The 24,209-nt window shown below is 48.5% G+C and overlaps 1 protein-coding gene across 3 annotated transcripts in view; it reads right to left on the bottom strand.

The window, feature by feature from the left end:
• Positions 1 to 643: 643 nt before the first annotated feature.
• The window catches only part of GRM7 (glutamate metabotropic receptor 7), a 478,587-nt gene continuing 455,021 nt past the window's right edge, over positions 644 to 24,209 (bottom strand). For all 3 annotated transcript variants that reach the window (XM_069736194.1, XM_069736195.1, XM_069736193.1), the window contains 2 exons: positions 23,677 to 23,923; positions 644 to 1,740 (listed from right to left, as the gene is read on the bottom strand). In XM_069736194.1, coding sequence (XP_069592295.1) covers positions 1,691 to 1,740; positions 23,677 to 23,923 — 297 coding nt within the window. In that variant the 3' untranslated portion in view covers positions 644 to 1,690. The remainder of the gene's footprint in view (positions 1,741 to 23,676; positions 23,924 to 24,209) is intronic.

Below are 24,209 nucleotides of genomic sequence, written 5' to 3'. Positions count from 1 at the left end.
ATCTCCACAATCTCAACAGAAAACCTGAAAAGTAGAGAACTGAAAACGCTCCTTTCTGTTATCGATTTGTTTTCTTGCCCCCAGTAAAGCATCGCACAGAAGACGACGACCTGGGACTTGTACGAGGTCAAGAGGAGGCTGTAAAGCTACAAGGTGAACGAAATCCTCGCATCAATAACTGCTGACTGCAACAGGAAAATCTTTTAAGTTGCTCATCAATCTCCTTATGGAACCTAAGAAATGTCAATCAAATAAGATGAAGATATGATGCAGGCTGGAGGCTTTGGGGTTTTTCGTGGCCATACATTCCCCCATTGGCGTGCCCATTTCATTACCATGCCCCACATTTCCAGTTTATGGGTCAATCATTGCACCTTTTCCACCCCATGGCGGCTCTTTCTTTTATATCCTGCTATAAAATGGAGTTTACCATGAAACACGTCATTTCCTAATCCCAAAAAGGTAAGGAAAAAGTATGGACCCCAGAATCCTAAATGCGAGCCCCCCTGCACTTTCACTCCTGGGCGAGGTGATAACGAGCAATGACTTGGTAAATACGCCCGGCCGTGCTGTTTGCTCATCTCCTCCCTCCGCACAATGTTTCTGTTGTTTGTAAATAAAGCCAAAACTTTTTGCAACATGATATAAAAAAGATAATCAAAATCTTTAATACATTCTCTGACAATATCACAGGGCAGTTTTGGGGAGGGTGTCTCACGAGGTTGGCACATAAGCAGAAAATACTCATTACAAACAGTAAAAAACATACATGCTTTTTGTCACATCTGAGTCCACGGGAGTGGCCCTCACCGATCAGGCTCGGACAGATCCTCAGGGGCGGGTTACAACGTTGGCCGTCTCCACCCATTTCCTGTCGACGGAACCTCTGTCCGCGGGCAAATGAAAAAGAAAATCAAACACAAACAGCAGAATTCCCCGACAGAAAAAAAAAAATAAATAAATGCAGAGAGAGATAGAGATAACATGCATTCGGAGACAGAAGACCCCCGGGTTTCAGCCAATCACATTACCAGATCCTGCCAGCCAATCACGCTCAGGAACGGTCTGCGTATCACACACAGTTTTTGGTCTTTAAAACCTTGTTTTTCAGAAATAAAGAAAAATGTAAAGAAATGAAAAAAAAAAAATGGGAGAGAAGACTGATGTAAAAGAAAAAGCAAAAAAAAAATGTGAAAGACCCAAAAAGAAAAAGGTTTCAATAAATGAGTGTCAATATGGAAGCCAGGTTACTGAAGTGCTTGCTGCTGCGGAGAAGAGGGGAGGGGGTCCGAGAAAATTGGACTCCCCGAATGTGGAAAGCAAAGTTGGATATGAAAAGGTAGGAATTTGTATGCAAAAAGTTCTGTACAGAAAGATCTGAGTCTGATGGTCCCCAATATAGGCAGAAGAGCCCTGGTCAGGCCCGCTTACAAACTTGCTTCACGCGGGGCTGGGCCCTCATCGCTTGGTCCTGGCCCCTGAGATATAAGCCAGGAATAGTCCAGATGGCTTGGATAAAGCAGCTCCCCCAGTCCTCAAAGGCTGCGCACCATCATTTTCCAGCAGCTCCTCTCCTCCCATGATTGGCCGCTGTGAGTGAGGCACGAGGTGGAGAGGAAGCGAGCCGCACCACACAACGCAGGAATGAAAATGTAGCTGCTGCCTCTTCCATCGTAGATGAGTAGGCCGCCTAGATCACCAGGTTGTTATAACTTACATATTTTTTCTTTGTGGCTGGGCCTGGAAAGAAGAAAAAAACAAAATAAAGGGAAATATAATTAACCAATAAAATGATACAAAAGTAGCAAATGTAAAAGCTTCATACAGCAGCGCACAGATTATCTACATTGTTCATTTGCTTCCTAATTTCAAAGTTAAGCAACTTTCCAAATAGCGATAATAATAATAATGTTTATTATAAAAATTCTACCAATGACTGCGGAGTTATGTCTGTAAGTCCGAAACTTAGCTGCATGCTTCTGCAAAAAAGTAAAAGAGCCAACAAAGCTGTGGTTCCAGGTTCTGACCACATTCTCTCTGCTCTTCTCTCCCTTTCCTCGGTGGTGGACATAGCAGCGGCAAGGGTTACCCAGCCTGGGCCTTTTTTTTTTTGAGACTGCAAAGGATGATCCAACTCACATTATCTGTCAACTTTGCAAAAATGACTCAGTGGAGGCAAAAATTGCAATAATTTGACAACTACTGGTACATGCATAAAGCGACGCATGCACGATCACCATGCCTTAGTGTGGGAATCTCACTGTGCTAAAATGCGGACTAGCGGGCCTCGTCAACCACCGGCCGTCCCATCAACCACATCTACTGCTTTTTATTCCTCCTCTGTCACCGTGGCAAGTGTTTTCACACAGGTCTCTGGCGGCAGAACCTCCACTCTTTTACCCCCTACAGTCGGGGTGAGTGAGAGCCGGTCAGCTGTTACAGAAGTAGACATAACTGGTACTTTTGTGTCACCGAGGACAACACATCTTTCTCAGTTGACCATAACATCTCCGCCTGCACCTCACACAGTCCAGCAGTTTGTCAGTTTGTCCGGTTCACCGTACTCTGCCCTCTCGCAGCACTGCAGCCAGCCCTCGGTTCCGCAGTTGTGGTCACGTAAAAGTTTGTTTCCTCTTAGAACAAAGCTAAGAGGTTAAACTCCACCATCTCTAATCTGTTGGCAACGGAAATGCTGCTTTTCCGCCAGGTAGATACAGATGGTTTCCGAAAGGTGATGGCCATCGCAGTCCCCCAGTACCAATTGCCCAGTCACCATTACTTCTCTAAGAAAGCTCTGCCTGCACTACACCAGCATGTAGCAGACAACATCACCTGTTCCTTTACTAAATCTCTGTCTGCCAGGATGCATTTCACCACAGACACTTGGACGAGTAAGAGTGGCCAAGGGAGTTACATCTCGCTGACTGGGCACTGTGAGACTCTGGTGGCTGTGGGGACTGGCATTGCTGTACAAGTCTGGGAATCCCCAAGGCGTGCAGGACAAACCTCTACATTTAACACTTTATCCACTGCTTCTGCCTCCTCCTCTATCTCCTCTAGGGCCTCCACCTGCGCCCTCAACCTCTGCCTTAACGAGACACGCGTTCCAACAGTGCAGCGCGAACCCCCACCACGTCCTTATATTGATATGCCTTGGAGATCGCAGTCACAGAGAGTTGTGTACAGCTCTCCAGACCGAGATAGGGCAATGGCTGTGTCCACTGAACCTGCATCCAGGGAAGACCGTGTCCGATAATGGTGCGAACCTGGTGGCGGCTCTACGCCAGAGCAACCTCACACACATGCCGTGCATGGCTCATGTCCTTAATATGGTGGTATACAAGAATATAACTACTATAATACTGCTCCTAAGTACAAGAATATAACTACTATAATACTGCCCCTATATACAAGAATATAACTACTATAATACTGCTCCTAAGTACAAGAATATAACTACTATAATACTGCCCCTATATACAAGAATATAACTACTATAATACTGCTCCTAAGTACAAGAATATAACTACTATAATACTGCCCCTATGTACAAGAATATAACTACTATAATACTGCTCCTATGTACAAGAATATAACTACTATAATACTGCCCCTATGTTCAAGAATATAACTACTATAATACTGTACCCTATGTACAAGAATATAACTACTATAATACTGTTCCTATGTACAAGAATATAACTACTATAATACTGCCCCATATGTACAAGAATATAACTACTATAATACTGCTCCTATGTAGAAGAATATAACTACTATAATACCGCTCCTATGTACAAGAATATAACTACTATAATACCGCTCCTATGTACAAGAATATAACTACTATAATACCGCTCCTATGTACAAGAATATAACTATTATAATACTGCCCCCTATGTACAAGAATATAACTACTATAATACCGCTCCTATGTACAAGAATATAACTACTATAATACCGCTCCTATGTACAAGAATATAACTACTATAATACCGTCCCTATGTACAAGAATATAACTACTATAATACCGCCCCTATGTACAAGAATATAACTACTATAATACCGCCCCTATGTACAAGAATATAACTACTATAATACCGCTCCTATGTACAAGAATATAACTACTATAATACCGCTCCTATGTACAAGAATATAACTACTATAATACCGCCCCTATGTACAAGAATATAACTACTATAATACCGTCCCTATGTACAAGAATATAACTACTATAATACCGCCCCTATGTACAAGAATATAACTACTATAATACTGCCCCTATGTACAAGAATATAACTACTATAATACCGCTCCTATGTACAAGAATATAACTACTATAATACCGCCCCTATGTACAAGAATATAACTACTATAATACTGCTCCTATGTACAAGAATATAACTACTATAATACCGCCCCTATGTACAAGAATATAACTACTATAATACTGCCCCATATGTACAAGAATATAACTACTATAATACTGCCCCATATGTACAAGATGTCGGTTTTCATTTCTTGACACCCATTTGCGCTCTGGCACCAGTTCCCCATGTATTGGAGCCATGTAATGATGTAATGAGATTTGTAGAAATGCAGCCTCCTCTTATGATTGCAGTGTTTTTTTTCCGGCTCAGCAGATGATGTCATTTATCCGCTCCGTTATCAAGTTACATCCTCACAAATTGTGTCTCTGCTTATTACTATAGAGCGGTATCAGGGCAGCGATTCGCCATCTGAGTGCCAGGAAGTAAATAGAAACCGCGGCGGTTAAGAAGCAAATAAACCAACATCAGACATCAATAAACATTAGAGGACGTCCGATCCTAAGTGAAATAATGAACTTTTAAAAGCTAAAGTGTTCACTTCGATAAATTAAATGTATCCAAGGCGGAATTCTACCATAAATGGAAAACAATGACCTTGACAGCCAATCAGAGACGTGTTCAGGTTTATATGGATACATTCTATCTTACTGCCCTTCTTCTGCTCAGAAAGCTACTTTGGTTACAATGTATTAATGCAGATAATACTCTGTGTGCTGAAAACAATTTTTTCTTGTCTGGAGCTTTTTTTACCATGTATCCATATAGGTAAAAAACAGTAAAGTAGGAGAGATGTGCCTGCAGTTGCAGTGTTTAGCTCTGCCTACAACGATACACTGTGACAAACTTCAGCCATGTCAGCAGAGTTAGGTGAGGGTGGGTTTTTTGTCTCAAAACAAACACAGCCGAGGTTCTATTAGCTGAAAAAATAGGGAAAAATTAACCCATGAAAAACGATCAGAAGGTGATGAAATTGGATGAAAAATAGAAAATCAGTGGAATCATATCCAAGAGGAAACACAGCCGGAATCATTTTCAAGAATATTTGGGTTTTACATTGATGCCTTTTCGTCAGTGGAGCCAACGTATCAGCCAGAATACTGCATTTCTGCTCGTTATCGCTTAAAAATTTAACAGGCCTGAATTGCCCCTTAAACCCAGATAAAATATTTATCACCATGGACATTAGTAAAATGCGATCTTCAGAATTAATGCGCTGAAAGGAGACGAGTCTGCGCTAAGTATTAATGGAACCTGGAATTACCCGTAATGGTGAGAAAGGTCAATGCACTCCTCACTGCTGGCTGCCTGCAAGAGGTGAGGAGGAGGAAAACACCAATCATCCTGACAAACATCCCAGGTCTATGTACTAAGAGACAAACACAGGCACAATAAATATACATGCCATGCATCAGCTGACAAATACAACGAAATTAATGTAAATACTCCCTAAGAGATGAAAGATCCAATAAATGTGATTTATACATGTACCACCACTGAAAGTAGTCAGGGAAGAACAAGTGTAATCATAATTGTTATCATAATATTGTAATACAGCTTAGAGTATATAAGACTATAGCTACAATAATACCACCTCTATGTACAAGAATATAACTACTATAATACTGCCTCTATGTACAAGAATATAACTACTATAATACTGCTCCTATGTACAATAATATAACTACTATAATACTGCCTCTATGTACAAGAATATAACTACTATAATACTGCCCCTATGTACAAGAATATAACTACTATAATACTGCTCCTATGTACAAGAATATAACTACTATAATACTGCCCCTATGTACAAGAATATAACTACTATAATACTGCCCCTATGTACAAGAATATAACTACTATAATACTGCTCCTATGTACAAGAATATGACTACTATAATACTGCCTCTATGTACAAGAATATAACTGCTATAATACTGCCCCTATGTACAAGAATATGACTACTATAATACTGCCTCTATGTACAAGAATATAACTACTATAATACTGTCCCCTATGTACAAGAATATAACTACTATAATACTGCCCCTATGTACAAGAATATACCTACTATAATACTGCCCCTATGTACAAGAATATAACTACTATAATACTGTCCCCTATGTACAAGAATATAACTACTATAATACTGCTCCTATGTACAAGAATATAACTAGTATAATACTGCTCCTATGTACAAGAATATAAATACTATAATACTGCCTCTATGTACAAGAATATAACTACTATAATACCGCCACTATGTACAAGAATATAACTACTATAATACTGCTCCTATGTACAAGAATATAACTACTATAATACTGCCCCTATGTACAAGAATATAACTACTATAATACTGCCCCTATGTACAAGAATATAACTACTATAATACTGCTCCTATGCACAAGAATATAACTACTATAATACTGCTCCTATGTACAAGAATATAACTACTATAATACTGCCCCCTATGTACAAGAATATAAATACTATAATACTGCCTCTATGTACAAGAATATAACTACTATAATACCGCCACTATGTACAAGAATATAACTACTATAATACTGCTCCTATGTACAAGAATATAACTACTATAATACTGCCCCTATGTACAAGAATATAACTACTATAATACTGCTCCTATGTACAAGAATATAACTACTATAATACTGCCCCTATGTACAAGAATATAACTACTATAATACTGCCCCCTCCATGATTAGGGAGTTTCTCAGCTACATATAAGCTGCCATCGTATATGATTCTTTTTGATCCCACCCCAGTAGTGCACGTGCTGTAATTTGGGAGGTGCTCGTTCTGTCTGCTCCTTGCTGCAGATCTTCCCTGAGGAATTGTCGGCTTTGGTCTGGGGCAATATTAAGCAGGATGATCCACCCACGGCTGTTAGATGCAGAGCCCTGTCTGACACTGGGGCAGTTCTTGCTTTGCTGTGATGCACCGCGCCATTCTTCTCCTGGCATCTCTGGCACAGCAGCGGAGAGGACTGGCAGCGGGGGTGCGGAGTAAGCACCGAGCTGACAGTAATAACTGCACAGGCAGCAGAGGACATAAATCCAGTCTGTAACTTTCCCTGGCAGAGAGGAATTTGCAGACAGATCTCTCGATTAGTCGTAAAACACTCGCTGAAGAATTAAATATGAAAGCGACGAGTAAAAACGGAGCAGAAAGGGCGAGCGGTGGCAATGATCCGGCATCAGTCACCGGCGGCGGAGAGGATCCCACTGGCGCCTCTCCCAATGGGGCGGATGTTCGGAGGGTCGTTTAGCGGCCGTGGCCTCGCTGTCTCGCCGCCGCTGCCTCCAGCTGGAGATGCCCATTAGTTCTCGTGCTTCGCACCGACGAGGGCCAACAGCCCGAAACACCGTGTCTGCGAATTGAGATACTGATTTGGCTTTTATCCTGAGTCATATTGCACGACTCGTTAAAGGGTTGATTGTGACTTGTAGGATCGCTGCTTCCAACAGGTGGCGCTATAGAGTATAAGTCCTCTTTTTTTCTGAAGAGGCAATTTGCCCATAGTGGGCGCAGAACATGAAGGATGGGTAGAGCGGTGTCACTGACGATGGGGCGCCCACCGGTGAGGAGAGCCTGCTCCGAGCGAACAGATGGGAGGACATTACGGCGCTTTTCCCTCCTAGACGTGATGGGTTTATAGCGTTATTGAGCCAGAACTGCAGTGTATTCATGGAGATTGCAGCTCCGGAGCGTTCATTCTGGCCAACAGCTGGAAGAAGACAGGAACTGATAGGACAATGGTGCGGAGCGCTGAGCTGAGGCTCCGCTGCGGCTGCACCACTCGCACTTTAGGCTATGTGCACACGATGCGGATTAGGAATTTCTGGTGCGGATTCGGCATGTCTTGTCAGAAAATGCAGCTGCGGATTTGTCGCATTTTTTGTGCGGATCCGGTTTTGCTGCGTTTTTTTTGCGGATTTGCTACGTTTTTTACCCCTGCGATTTTCTATAATGGAATGGGTACAAAAATGCTGCAGATCCGCAAAAAAGAAGTGACATGCTACTTCTTTTAAACCGCAGCGTTTCCGCAGTGGAATTTCCGCAACGTGCGCACAGCATTTTTTTTCTCATTGATTTACATTGTACTGTAAATCAATTGTGGATCTACAGCATTTCTGCACCTCAAAAAACGCTGCGGATCCGCAGAGAATCCGCAACGTGTGCACATAGCCTAAAGCTGTGTGCACACGTTGCTGATTTTTTGCGGCTTTTCACTATAAAAACGCTATAAAACCACAAAAAAACAGCATTCATCATTCATCCCATCATTTAGAATGAATTCCGCAATTTTTGTGCACATGATGCGTTTTTTTCCGCGAAAAAAACGCATTGCGGTAAAAAACGCAGCATGTTCATTAATTTTGCGGATTTTTTTTGCAGATTTCCCACTCTAGAGTGCATTGGGAAATGTCCGGAAAAAACGCACCAAAACGCGGTAAAAACGCGCAAAAAAAGCATGCAGATTTCTTGCAGAAAATTTCAGGCTTTTCTCTCCCTAAGGTGGCTAGCATATATGTAAGGCTTTTCTCAGGAAATTTCTGCGTGAAATCCTGACCGTGTGCACACAGCTTTAAGCTTAAGAAACCTTGTCTGACGAATGTATCGAAAAGCAACAGGGGACGCAGTAGTGACAGAGCCGCCATGTCAGTCACGGCCTGCAAGGCCTCTGCCTTAACTATTCGCCTCGGGAATGTTTGTTCCTTGACTTACACTTAAAGGCGAAGTCTACATTGCATTAAAGGGATATTCTGAGTTCAGTTTCTATTTCACCATCCAATCTTCTAATTCTCTTTCTGTATTGATTCCTGCAGTGAAAACCTACTGCAACCTACGGGCGCAGGGTTCGTTTCAGTTGCAGGATGTTGGCAGAGCTGTGTCTTGTAAGGGGCCATGCAGCTGTGCAGATGCTGAACTAGTAGGGGGTGCGGGAAGAAGTCACGTCCTACAGCAGGAATGCAGCTCTGGATGTAACTAGAGCAGCAGAGCTAACTGAACTGTAGTTATAGGGGGGGGGCACCATAGGACGTCGGGGGTCTCCGTTGCCAATCTCGGGGCCTCCTGCTTCCTCGGGGGTGATCCCTTCCTGATGATTGACAGTTCGCTCCATCAGCCGGAGCGTGCGATTTCCGCTGCTGGAAGTATCAGCAGGACAAGAGCCGGACGCATCCAGGCAGCTGCGGAGCAGTCTTTGCCGCATGTATAGCAAACAGCTTTCATGAACTGTCCTCCTTGCCTAGGACTGCGGCCACCGCTGATAGACTGCAGAGGTGGTCGGTAACCTACGCCATCAGCTATAAACTACAGAATTAGAAGTTCCTCCTTTGTTGACGGGAAGAGGCTCTTACAAGATACATTGCAGCGTTGCATGTTTTTACTTGCACACTGCAATTTTAATTATCGTGTTAAGAAAACCCCTTTAATAATGGTAGCACAACGTCCCTTTAAGGTGGGGTTTGCTGCCCGGTCTGTGCAATGCTCGGCATGCATGGCTTCATCTTGCTCTCTGGATCTTTCCATTCTTGGCCCGACACTTCTCGCGCCCGCAGCGCTTCGCACTTGATTTTCTCTTCTCACCATTATTTCACTTCTGTTTTGTTACAGTTTAATTTTAGCAATTTTGTTTCAAGGTGATAAGTACGAGATAATCTACGGCGGCGGGCTGGATGCTGTGTCCGCCCATGGGGTACATTATATAGAGCTGAAATCACAATTCTGCTAAGATTCAGCATCTATTCTTATCTGATACATTGATGCTAAGCGCTTCAGCTGTGCGCCAGACATGGGAGGTGCAGATGTAGCAGAGCTAATGTAAACCCCATTCACAGCGGCTTCGGATACAGACGCCCTATATACATAGAAGAATAGAAAATGTTCTGCAATGTTCCCTTAGTGGCGTATATGGCCAATTTCAAAAGATTAGATGGGTTTCTGGCCCTTTAATATAGACGAGATCGTTCCATTCTCTGAAAGCAAGCAGAGATCTTGGAGGATATAGACGATTGAAAGGCAAAGGAGGCAGAAATCAGGAAAAACCTGTACCCCCCCCATGTACCACGAGTATGGAGGGGGTCCACATGAGACACTGGGGTCTCACCGGCCTATATAGTTATACGAATGCAATGTCTGAATGTATCAGGTCTATGGGAGCAGGTGTCACCCCAGGGGGTCGTATATGACCCTCTACCCCTGCTGGGTATAACCGAGGCTCGCCCTCCCTGATGAAATACATCCCCATCAATACTCCCCGCCGTGCCCGTATATTCACCACACACATCTCCAAACAAAAGACCCCAACAGGGCGATAAATCCAAAGTGCGCAGATGACGGCTGAGTGAAGCGTCCGCCCTGTAATGTCTGCAGGGCAGAACAGATCACATGTGGTGTCACCTCCGGGACAGGACACCCCCAATGCTGCCATACTCACTGTCACCGATGGCGACACTTTGGACAGCAAGTGCTTCTGTGCAGAGGGCGAGCACTTAACAAATGGCGCCATGCCTCATCATGTGTCTAAGCGCTAAATAATCTTATATGCATTAAAAAAATGGGGAAAAATTAATTAAAGGGACGCCACATATTAACATGCACATAAAGGAAAGGGGCTGCATGCAATCGGGCACATATGTATACCCCCAATTCCTTATTACTGTCCACTGTATGCAAAGCCCAAGATAGCAACATAATAAGTAAAAAAAAATTAAAAGCAACAATGCATGAAAATAATACAGGGTACAGTATAGCTAACAAAATTTTGATCCCACAAATTTTTTTTTTAATTTTAATATTTGAGGTTAGGACCATCCCCAGTAGGGTCACCGTGACGTGGTGGGACGGCGTCTGCATTTTTTTAATCAAAATTGTGTTACCTATGTACCCTATATTAATTTTCAGGCATTATTTTTTTACTGCAGGATATCTTCTTAATTTCTTTAGGTTTTTTTCCCCATCCCCTGTAGGGCAGAGGAGTAATTGATCCTCAACTTTACGAATAACCTTGCTGTGAACATAGGACAAAGGATCTGTGGACAAAGGAACATCAAGATCTCTGGAGACGGACTTGTAACCTTGAGATTTTTCAACAATTTTGGTTCTCAAGTCCTCAGACCGTTCTCTTCTCCTCTTTCTGTTCTCCATGCTTAGTGTGATACACAATACAAAGATTGAGGCATCTTCTCCCCTTTGTATCTAGTTTCAGGTGTGATTTTCATATTGCCCACACCTGTTACTTGCCACAGACAAGTCTGAACGAGCATCAAATGATGGAAACACAGTTGTTTACCCACAATTTTTGAAAAGTGACAATTTTGCTTTTGTTCCTCTGTGTTTTTTTTGTTGTTCGAATACACACAAAGGAAATAAACATGTAAACATATGTAATTGCCTGGGCCCGGTCTCTCCACGGCGGTCGTTACACTCCTGCACACTCCTGCATTGTGATGCAATCCTCGTCCGTGTTATACCTCCGTCTGACTGTGCCCTTAGGGAAATCAAGGCAATGGCTCCTCTGTATTAGCAGCGAGTCATGGAACATGGCAACAGCACAGGATACGGCGACTCCTGGCCGATATCATGACGCCATGGAGCCCAATGCCAGGAAAGAGGTAATGAAGCGCCTGGAACGTTTCCCTCTCATCGGAGCCAAACTACATGCAATTAAAAAAAAATGTAAGGAAGTGCAATGTAAAGTTAAGTGGAATATAAAGAGCGAATATTCATAAAATATTAATGCTCCGCCACTTTAAGAGGATGGAGGTATTTCTTAATGACACATCGTGAATTTCGGTGTTTAAATCGATTCTACAAGAGGTTTGATTATGATCTCGCAGAAAACTCCATAAAGCTTCACACTGCAGGGCGTCTAATAAAAACCGGATGGAAGAACCGTAAACGTATATACTGCCATAGTAAACTATAAAAAATACAACTGCTCAGTTATCTCTGGTCCTGGAAAAGCTGGGTGACTGCCAGCATCCTGAGAGGTCCGTACCCGGCGGTGTGAGGGTCCTAGATGCAATGTTACAGCTTTTGTAGAGGACACTTGTGCAATTCTAGCTAAAAATCTGCGTGCATGGCATTACCAGCGATTCTGGTCAGAATAGTGGAGGTTTGGCCGTATGCAGTGACAACAAGGGTTAAATCCTGGCGGACCCCAAACTGACCGCAGCAGAAATCTGACCGCTGTGAAGGATCAGAAATATGTTGGATTTAATGCCAATATTGGGGCACAGACTCATTTACACGTCTGCTCAAAAAAAACGTGGATGAGACGGTCCGTTATTCACCACTATCCATGTGGTTTTCTTCTGGTCGTCCGTGTGTACGCGTGCGTCATCCGTGCGTCATCCGTGTGACACGTACCAGAGCAGAAATGACAAATGTTTAGGTGTCAGATGTACAAAGATATATGATAGATAGATAGATAAATAACAGATAGCTAAATAATAGATAGATAATAGATCGATAGATAATAGATAGATAGATAGATAATAGATAGATAGATAATAGATAGATAGATAATAGATAGATAGATAGATAGATAGATAATAGATAGATAGATAATAGATAGATAGATAGATAGATAATAGATTGATGTCAGCTGTAAATTGTCTAAAAACACAGCTGACATCAACCTCATGTTAGTAATTGAAAGAGGTATATTAGACACCTCCATTACTAACCCAGTAATAAAAAGATATACGTAAAAGAATAGTTAAATAAACACTCCCCAACACTTTCCCTGCTTCACCAATTTATAAAAAACAAAAAAACCTGTTCCCACGCAGGTCGGATGTGATCTAGCGCTTCCCATGATGCTCCCTGAATCCGGCGACTGTGAAGAGCGGTGATCTCAGTAATGTTACTGCTCTTCACAGTCGCTGGGTCTCGCGGAGCGTGAGCCGGATTCGGGGAACATCGTGGGAAGCGCCGGACTACACCGGAGCTGCAGGGGAATATTTTTTCAAACAAATTGGCGAATGAAGACTGTGGTTTTTTTTTATTTTTCTCTTTTTATGTTTTTCAGGTATCAATTTGTGGACTATGGTGAATCTGCCTGGATTTTTTTTCATATAAATTGGTGAATCAGGGATAGTGTTGGGGAGTCTTCATTCAAATAAATTATTTTTTTTGTGTGTTTTTATTTTTTTATTACCAGGTTATTAATGTGGAAGTCTGATAGATAACTTTCCATTACTAACCCCAGAGCTTGATGGCAACTTTGATTTTGGAGAATTCACGGCTGTCATCAACCCCAATTGCCACCACACCAGGGCAATTAGGCAGAGCTGTTTAAAGCGCCAGAATTGGAGCATCTCATGTGAGGCGCCACTTATGGGGCGGCTGTGGGGTGGTATTTTTAGGCTGGGAAGGGGCCAAAAACCAGGGACCTTCCTAGCCTTATAATTTCAGCTCACAACTGTCTGCTTTACCTTGGCTGGTTATCAAAAATAGGTGGACTCCACATTATTTATTAATTTATTTGGTTAATCTATATACAGTGAACTATACATGGCACTGATTATATATGTCACGATCTCTATTTATCTCTACACTGTCATTTCTATTCCAGTACGTGTCACACGGACAGCAGAGGGAGGGCACGCTTTATGTCATCCGCGTGCACGTGTGTGGGAAGTATTGTTATCTGCGCTGTCAGGAAAAAACAAACATGTCTACGTATGGGTGACATGTACATATGCACAGCCCCATAGATTACAATGGGTGTTCGTGTGTATGCGTCTTCGGTGCGTGTGAAAACGGACGCCACGCGTACTGGAAACACGGATAGGACATGTTATAATCTATGGAGCCATGGTCAGGAGGATGTCAGCCATTATTGATATTGACATAACCGCTTTAATAACCCAGTTACAAGGAAGTTTGGTAGAAAATGTCGCTATGGATGCAGCTGGCGGTGCTCGGAGCCAGAAATGCGCGGTGTTTGTTGTGTCACTTTCCTCGGGTTTCCATCAATGTCCTCAAACAATATAAACACTAATGGGGCCATTATATAACAATCCGGCAGCTTCCGTGCATCCCGGGGGAGCGCCAAGCTGCCAAATGCGGCCACTCCCCGGCCACGAGTGACAATTACTACAGCCCATTAGCGCGGATTTATACTGATGGGCTGGGAACAAACTCCCTCAAGGAGACAAAGCCGAGACGGAGATTTCTATGGAGAAAGGACGGGATCTGCCGGAGTTAAAGTGATATTCCCATCCTGTAAGGTTTGGGTTGACAAGACCTCCGCATGCTGTCAGTGAATCCCCAGCACAGACTGCCCAGACCCAACATTGGAGGCTTTGGTACACTTGTAGCCAGTCTCCTATAGTCGGTTTACATTGATACATTTCATCTGCAGATACTTTGTATCAAACCATCAGGGCAAGAGATCGGAGCGTGCGAGGGATCAGCTATAAATCAATGTGTTTAGAAACTAAAGGAATCGGAGGAGGTTGAATTTAGACTTAAATTAATTTCGAGGCAGATTTATTCCTCCCCGCGTGGTGACAAGTGACACGTTCACACACAGTTTCCGGATCTCGTATCTTTACGCACCTCGCGGTGTCGATCCGCTTGTCAACATCTTTTACAGGTTAGATTTGCTTTTTTAACTTTTTAATAAACTTTGCAAATTAATTTTCTCCCCTACTCTGATCTCAGTGCTGTACTCTAGTCACATCCAAAGCAGCACTCAAAACCTCACTTGTTATCTGTCCAGGCTGCACTCCGCTGTAAGAGCTGCAAGTGAAGCGCTGCATCATCAGATACACCAAGAGGAAAGCAACATTTAGTGCAGCTTTGGATGTGTGTAGAGTAAAAGATAACAAACAGCACAAAATCAGCCCAAAACGTACAGAGGTGCTGCTACATCCTTGCTGCAACACACTTGGTTGTCATTAACTTTGCTGGTGATCAAAAAGTATCGTCTGACCCCGGTCCAGGACCCACATCAGTCGTCCATGACTGCCGGGCCTGCCGACCTCCTCCTACTGCCGACCTCCTCCTACTGCCGGCCTCCTCCTATTGCTGACCTCCTCCTACTGCCAGACCTGCCGACCTCCTCCTACTGCCGGCCTCCTCCTATTGCTGACCTCCTCCTACTGCCGGCCTCCTCCTATTGCTGACCTCCTCCTACTGCCAGACCTGCCGGCCTCCTCCTACTGCCAGACCTGCCGGCCTCCTCCTACTGCCAACCTCCTCCTACTGCCGGACCTGCCGGCCTCCTCCTACTGCCGACCTCCTCCTACTGCCAGACCTGCCGGCCTCCTCCTACTGCCGACCTCATCCTACTGCCGGCCTCCTCCTACTGCCGGCCTCCTCCTACTGCTGACCTCCTCCTACTGCCAGACCTGCCGGCCTCCTCCTACTGCCAACCTCCTCCTACTGCCGACCTCCTCCTACTGCCGACCTCCTCCTACTGCCAGACCTGCCGGCCTCCTCCTACTGCCAACCTCCTCCTACTGCCGACCTCCTCCTACTGCCGGCCTCCTCCTATTGCTGACCTCCTCCTACTGCCAGACCTGCCGGCTTCCTCCTACTGCCAACCTCCTCCTACTGTCGGCCTCCTCCTACTGCCGGACCTGCCGGCCTCCTCCTACTGCCGACCTCCTCCTACTGCCGGACCTGCCGGCCTCCTCCTACTGCCGACCTCCTCCTACTGCCGGCCTCCTCCTACTGCCGGCCTCCTCCTACTGCCGGCCTCCTCCTACTGCCGGCCTCCTCCTACTGCTGGCCTCCTCCTACTGCCAGCCTCCTCCTACTGCCGGACCTGCCGGCCTCCTCCTACTGCCGGACCTGCCGGCCTCCTCCTACTGCCGGCCCTGCCGACCTCCTACTGCCGGACTCCTCCTACTGCTGGCCTCTTCCTACTGCCAGACCTGATGGCCTCCTCCTACAGCCGACCTCCTCCTACAGCCGACGTCCTCCTACTGCCGACCTCCTCCTACTGCCGACCTCCTCCTACTGCCGGCCTCCTCCTACTGCCGACCTCCTCCTACAGCCGACGTCCTCCTACTGCCGACCTCCTCCTACTGCCGGCCTCCTCCTACTGCCAGACCTGCCAGCCTCCTCCTACTGCTGGTCTCCTCCTACTGCCAGCCTGCTCCTACTGCTGGCCCTGCTGGTCTCCTCCTACTGCCGGCCCTGCTGGCCTCCTCCTACTGCCGGCCTCCTCCTACTGCCAGACCTGCTGGCCTCCTCCTACTGCCAGCCTCCTCCTACTGCCAGCCTCCTCCTAGTGCCAGCCTCCTCCTACTGTCAGACCTGATAGCCTCCTCCTACTGCCGAACCTGCTGGCCTCCTCCTACTGCCAGCCTCCTTCTTTTCAGCTTCATTTTAGCGTTTGTTACAGTGGGTCAGTGCATTCTCCGAGAATTTAAAGGGATATTACAAATTTAAAAATGGTCCCTAAAATAAGGGCTCTAGAGCGTAGGACCACCTGAACAGGGGTCTGGAGGGGGCTGCGTGCCTGGAGCAATGCACCACCTGAATAAGGGTCTGGAGGGGGCTGTGGGTCAGGGCAATGGGCCACCTCAAAGGGGGTCTGGAGGGGGCTGCGAGCCTGGGTCAAAGCACCACCTGAACGAGGGTCTGGAGGGGGCTGCATGCTTGGTACAGTGCACCACCTGAATAAGGGTCTGGAGCACTAGGCCACCTCAACGGGGGTCTGTAGGGGGCTGCATGCTTGGTACAGTGCACCACCTGAATAAGGGTCTGGAGCACTAGGCCACCTCAACGAGGGTCTGTAGGGGGCTGCAAGCTTTGGTCAAAGCCCCACCTGAACGAGGGTGTGGAGGAGGCTGTGGGCCTGAAGCATTGGACCACCTGAACGGGGGTCTGGAGGGGTTATAGGCCTGGAGGACTGGACCATCTGAACATAAACATTTGCCCTCAGATCCAACATGTACCTACTTTTTCTACTTATTCAAACCCAGTAACACCAATAACTTTTTGCACAAATTTTGGTGCAGGAAATTTATTGCAAAAACTGATAAAAATATTTTGGAAAACTCCTTAAATATGTTTCCAACACTGATACATTGTAACAAACCCTCTGCTGCATGTACAGGCCAGATTCCCAGTGTAATCATTAATGCTTCAATTCACTGACAGGAAGCGGAGAGACTGGAGAATTGAAGAACTTTATACATAGGGACCTTTTTAGAAAGAGGCCCAGCCTGGTGCCCCGTGGGTTCTGCACAGCGTTCACGGGTGGGTCTTAATAAGAAGGTGAAGAAGGAAACAAACGGGCAAATTAAAGGCAACAGTAAAACATGGCTGCTATTTCCTAGAAACAGCGCCATCCTGTCTTCAGGTTGTGTGTGGTATTGCAGCTGAGCCCCGTTCACTTCTAGAGAGCTGGGCTGCGATACCAGACTCAGCCTGCTGACAGGGGTGGCGCCTCTTTTGACAAAAGGCAGATGTTTGGCTAATCATCCCTGTTAATGAGAGGCCACAAGATGAACAGCGGCGTTGGTTGCAGATCGCCCATGGTGCGCTGGCAGAAAATCCCCCTCGTGTCTCATCCTGTCGGCCCCCACGTCAATCCAGACTGGAAATGGCACTTTACTAACTGATCCATAACCCGAGCAACGCAGAGCGGAAAACCCAAATCAGCAGTTCGCCTCTAACGAGCCTCCTCCGTGCCAACCCCGCCACGGGGAGAAGCTGCTGACCTCACAAGATGCCGCTTCACTCGCTGCCATCCTGTAGGGACGGCCGCTCACACTGTCACATGTCACAGGACATTGGGGAGCGTGACAGGCTCACAGAGGAGGCCGGGGCCTGCGGCGGACGGGTCACTTTGTATCACATCTTCATTAGAAGAACGAGTGGAGTCTGTGACTGCAGCTGGGATCATCCAACATGGCCGCAACCCTGGCTACGTGCGGACATAGGAGCGGGGTCCAGAGGGGGCTGCGGGTAAAGAGCACAGGGTCACCAGAACGGGGGCTGGGGGGGCTGCGGGTAAAGAGCACAGGGTCACCAGAACGGGGGCTGCGGGTAAAGAGCACAGGGTCACCAGAACAGGGTCCAGAGGGGGCTGCGGGTAAAGAGCACAGGGTCACCAGAAAGGGGTCCAGAGGGGGCTGCGGGTAAAGAACACAGGGTCACCAGAAAGGGGTCCAGAGGGGGCTGCGGGTAAAGAGCACAGGGTCACCAGAACGGGGGCTGCGGGTAAGAGCACAGGGTCACCAGAATGGGGGCTGCGGGTAAGAGCACAGGGTCACCAGAACGGGGGCTGCGGGTAAGAGCACAGGGTCACCAGAACGGGGGATGGGGGTAAAGAGCACAGGGTCACCAGAAAGGGGTCCAGAGGGGGCTGCGGGTAAAGAGCACAGGGTCACCAGAACGGGGTCAAGAGGGGGCTGTGGGTAAAGAGCACAGGGTCACCAGAACAGGGTCCAGAGGGGGCTGTGGGTAAAGAGCACAGGGTCACCAGAACAGGGTCCAGAGGGGTCTGCGGGTAAAGAGCACAGGGCCACCAGAACGGGGTCCAGAGGGGGCTGCGGGTAAAGAGCACAGGGTCACCAGAACGGGGTCCAGAGGGGGCTGCGGGTAAAGAGCACAGGGTCACCAGAATGGGGGCTGCGGGTAAAGAGCACAGAGTCACCAGAACAGGGGCTGCGGGTAAAGAGCACAGAGTCACCAGAACGGGGGCTGGGGGGCTGCAGGAAAGAGCACAGGGTCACCAGAACGGGGGCTGCGGGTAAAGAGCACAGGGTCACCAGAACAGGGTCCAGAGGGGGCTGCGGGTAAAGAGCACAGGGTCACCAGAATGGGGGCTGCGGGTAAAGAGCACAGAGTCACCAGAACAGGGGCTGCGGGTAAAGAGCACAGAGTCACCAGAACGGGGGCTGGGGGGCTGCGGGAAAGAGCACAGGGTCACCAGATCGGGGGCTGCGGGTAAAGAGCACAGGGTCACCAGATCGGGGGCTGCGGGTAAAGAGCACAGGGTCACCAGAACAGGAGCTGGGGGTAAAGAGCACAGGGTCACCAGAACGGGGTCCAGAGGGGGCTGCAGGTAAAGAGCACAGGGTCACCAGAAAGGGGTCCAGAGGGGGCTACGGGTAAATAACACAGTCACCAGAACGGGGGCTGGGGGTAAAGAGCACAGGGTCACCAGAACGTGAGTTGGTGGTAAAGAGCACAGGGTCACCAGAACGGGAGCTGGGGGTAAAGAGCACAGAGTCACCAGAACGGGGGCTGCGGGTAAAGAGCACAGGGTCACCAGAACGGGGGATGGGGGTAAAGAGCACAGGGTCACCAGAATGGGGGCTGGGGGTAAAGAGCACAGGGTCACCAGAATGGGGGCTGGGGGTAAAGAGCACAGGGTCACCAGAATGGGAGCTGCAGGTAAAGAGCACAGGGTCACCAGAAAGGGGTCCAGAGGGGGCTGCGGGTAAAGAGCACAGGGTCACCAGAAAGGGGTCCAGAGGGGGCTGCGGGTAAAGAGCACAGGGTCACCAGAACGGGGTCCAGAGGGGGCTGCGGGTAAAGAGCACAGGGTCACCAGAACAGGGGCTGCGGGTAAAGAGCACAGGGTCACCAGAACGGGGGCTGCGGGTAAAGAGCACAGGGTCACCAGAACAGGGGCTGCGGGTAAAGAGCACAGGGTCACCAGAACGGGGTCCAGAGGGGGCTGCGGGTAAAGAGCACAGGGTCACCAGAAAGGGGTCCAGAGGGGGCTACGGGTAAATAACACAGAGTCACCAGAACGGGGGCTGGGGGTAAAGAGCACAGGGTCACCAGAACGTGAGTTGGTGGTAAAGAGCACAGGGTCACCAGAACGGGAGCTGGGGGTAAAGAGCACAGGGTCACCAGAACGGGCGCTGGGGGTAAAGAGCACAGAGTCACCAGAACGGGGGCTGCGGGTAAAGAGCACAGGGTCACCAGAACGGGAGCTGGGGGTAAAGAGCACAGGGTCACCAGAACGGGGGCTGGGGGTAAAGAGCACAGGGTCACCAGAATGGGGGCTGCAGGTAAAGAGCACAGGGTCACCAGAATGGGGGCTGGGGGTAAAGAGCACAGGGTCACCAGAAAGGGGTCCAGAGGGGGCTGCGGGTAAAGAGCACAGGGTCACCAGAATGGGGGCTGGGGGTAAAGAGCACAGGGTCACCAGAATGGGGGTAAAGAGCACAGGGTCACCAGAAAGGGGTCCAGAGGGGGCTGCGGGTAAAGAGCACAGGGTCACCAGAAAGGGGTCCAGAGGGGGCTGCGGGTAAAGAGCACAGAGTCACCAGAACGGGGGCTGCGGGTAAAGAGCACAGGGTCACCAGAACGGGGTCCAGAGGGGGCTGCGGGTAAAGAGCACAGGGTCACCAGAACGGGGTCCAGAGGGGGCTGCGGGTAAAGAGCACAGGGTCACCAGAACGGGGGCTGGGGGGCTGCGGGTAAAGAGCACAGGGTCACCAGAACGGGGTCCAGAGGGGGCTGCGGGTAAAGAGCACAGGGTCACCAGAACGGGGTCCAGAGGGGGCTGCGGGTAAGAGCACAGGGTCACCAGAACGGGGGATGGGGGTAAAGAGCACAGGGTCACCAGAACAGGGGCTGCGGGTAAAGAGCACAGAGTCACCAGAACAGGGGCTGCGGGTAAAGAGCACAGGGTCACCAGAACAGGGGCTGCGGGTAAAGAGCACAGGGTCACCAGAACGGGGGCTGCGGGTAAAGAGCACAGGGTCACCAGAATGGGGTCCAGAGGGGGCTGCGGGTAAAGAGCACAGGGTCACCAGAACAGGGGCTGCGGGTAAAGAGCACAGGGTCACCAGAAAGGGGTCCAGAGGGGGCTGCGGGCACAGAGTATTGGGTCACCAGAACGGGGTCTGGAGGGGGGTGCGGGTAAAGAGCACAGGGTAACCAGAATGGGGGTTTAGAGGGGGCTGCGGGCATGGAGCATTGGATCACCAGAATGAGGGTATGGAGCATTGGGTAATCAGAACAGGCGCCTGGAGGGGGCTGCGGGCATGGAGCATTGGGTCATCAGTCCTGATTGTAACGAGAGACAACTCAAAGGTTTGGTACGAAGCCGCGCACTTGTGTCAGTAAGATTTTATCATCTAGAGGAATGTGTCTGTTCACTGACAGCAAGCAGAGCTCCCGGCAGCAGTAAAGAGTTGATACATGAAATATATAAACAAGTTGCAGAACTTTATATGACACCGAACTTCTTCCCCATTCGGATTTTGGGCCTGAGCTTTGTCTCCCTCTCCGTATACTGCTCAGCAGCCTTGGAGCAATTCCCCAATGTCTTAGAGGGGTCTTAACCAGGCTTTGCCACCTAATAGCAGAAGTGATGGTCCCCTTCACTGCTAAGACCCCATTGCATTAGTATGCACGCCCTCCCCCTTGTCTTCAGTCACTGTGCCAGCTGTACCTGTCCATGACTTTAGATGTCACTGTGCCCCACGAGCTGCAGATCCGGAGGCCGCAGCCCCTCAGACATGAAAGCAGTGTGAAGGTTTCATCCCTGGTAAGGAGCAGCCCGGACCCCCGGGAGAGTGGCATTGACACCATCACCTGCCGCGTTTGATGAGAATTTTTGTCCCAAAAGGAAAGAAGAAGCTTCAGCGAAAAGAGCAGAAAATTGGAACAAAATGGCCTATTTATGAAAGTAGGACAGAAAGCGGAATCGACGCGACCGCGCACCGCTATTTATAGCGCTAGCGTTAACGCTTTCCTGCCCGAAAGTTTGCTCCTGCTCAGCACGGCTATCCATTGGCTGCGTTACCTTCCTGCCTGTCCGGCTTGTGCGGCTTTCAGATCTAATTATACAACGTGCTCCTGTGTCCGAGCCGCGAATATCATATCCCTGGTCTGCGAGATGTGAGACAACAGTGCTGATACAGCAGCCGCCTGTGACACCGCCTATGCCTGCGACAGTGACATCGCCTGTGACAGTGACACCGCCTAAGCCTGCGACAGTGACACCGCCTAAGCCTGTGACAGTGACACCGCCTGCGATAATGACACCGCCAATACCTGCGACAGTGACACCGCCAACACCTGTGACAGTGACACCGCCAACACCTGCGACAGTGACACAGCCAATACCTGCGACAGTGACACCACCAACACCTGTGACAGTGACACCGCCAATACCTGCGACAGTGACACCGCCAACACCTGCGACAGTGACACAGCCAATACCTGCGACAGTGACACCGCCAACACCTGTGACAGTGACACCGCCAATACCTGCGACAGTGACACCGCCAATACCTGCGACAGTGACACAGCCAATACCTGCGACAGTGACACCGCCAACACCTGTGACAGTGACACCGCCAATACCTGCGACAGTGACACCACCAATACCTGCGACAGTGACACAGCCAATACCTGTGACAGAGACACCGCCAATACCTGCGACAGTGACACCGCCAATACCTGCGCCAGTGACACCACCAATACCTGCGACAGTGACACAGCCAATACCTGTGACAGAGACACCGCCAATACCTGCGACAGTGACACCGCCAATACCTGCGCCAGTGACACCACCAATACCTGCGACAGTGACACAGCCAATACCTGCGATAGTGACACCAATACCTGCGACAGTGACACAGCCAATACCTGCGACAGTGACACAGCCAATACCTGTGACAGTGACACCGCCAATACCTGCGACAGTGACACAGCCAATACCTGCGACAGAGACACCGCCAATACCTGCGACAGTGACACCGCCAATACCTGCGACAGTGACACAGCCAATACCTGCGACAGTGACACAGCCAATACCTGCGACAGTGACACCACCAACACCTGTGACAGTGACACCGCCAACACCTGCGACAGTGACACAGCCAATACCTGCGCCAGTGACACCACCAATACCTGCGCCAGTGACACCGCCAATACCTGCGATAGTGACACCGCCAACACCTGTGACACCGCCAACACCTGTGACACTGACACCAATACCTGCGACAGTGACACCGCCAACACCTGCGACAGTGACACAGCCAATACCTGCGCCAGTGACACCACCAATACCTGCGCCAGTGACACCGCCAATACCTGCGATAGTGACACCGCCAACACCTGTGACACCGCCAACACCTGTGACACTGACACCAATACCTGCGACAGTGACACGGGATGGCAATGTCGCTCCAGACTAGATCTTAGTGATTGGTAAATGACAGATAGTCGGATACAATGTTTCCATTTGTAGCGAGACTTTCGCCTGTGACAAAGCTCCTGCTCTCCGTGCCGTATTATAATCGCCGTACATCCTCAGCTCCACGTCCCTTTAATAGGACGGGGAATTACTATCTAAGCCGTTTCCCATACTCACTGTTCGGATTGACATTCTCGCAGAGCTCGGTCTTGGCTTCCCCGTTGGGCCGGTCACTGGGCTTGTGTGACAGACGTGACGACATTGTGGCCGCTGTCACCACTGCCTTGAAGCTGCGTTTGCGTTTCTGCACATTCAGTTCCGGGTGGAAGATGATAATATAAACCTTCGGCATGTAAAGCATCCCCAGAGCCACCGAGGCACTGAGATTCATGGAGATGGTGAGGGTGGTGGTCTGGATGTAGAGCTGCAAGACACGAGCAGAAGAGAAAGGGTTAAACATGGCTCCAAAGCTGAGGCGGTCAGTAATAAAGGTGACACGTGTCATACATAGAAGCACATTATAATGTACTTTGGAAGAGCGCAGATTATTACGTATTATCGGCCTATACATTATATGAAAGAGGAGCACAGGATACCAGGGTGGAGGACGGGAGACCAGGGTGGAGGACAGGGGGAGCAGGGCAGAGGACGGGAGAGCGGGGCAGAGGACGGGAGAGCGGGGCAGAGGACGGGAGAGCGGGGCAGAGGAC

This window comes from Ranitomeya imitator, chromosome 8, assembly GCF_032444005.1.
Source record: "Ranitomeya imitator isolate aRanImi1 chromosome 8, aRanImi1.pri, whole genome shotgun sequence".
NCBI lineage: Eukaryota > Metazoa > Chordata > Amphibia > Anura > Dendrobatidae > Ranitomeya > Ranitomeya imitator.
The sequence above is the reverse complement of the archived record's forward strand: the minus strand, read 5'-3'. Positions and strand labels throughout refer to the sequence as shown.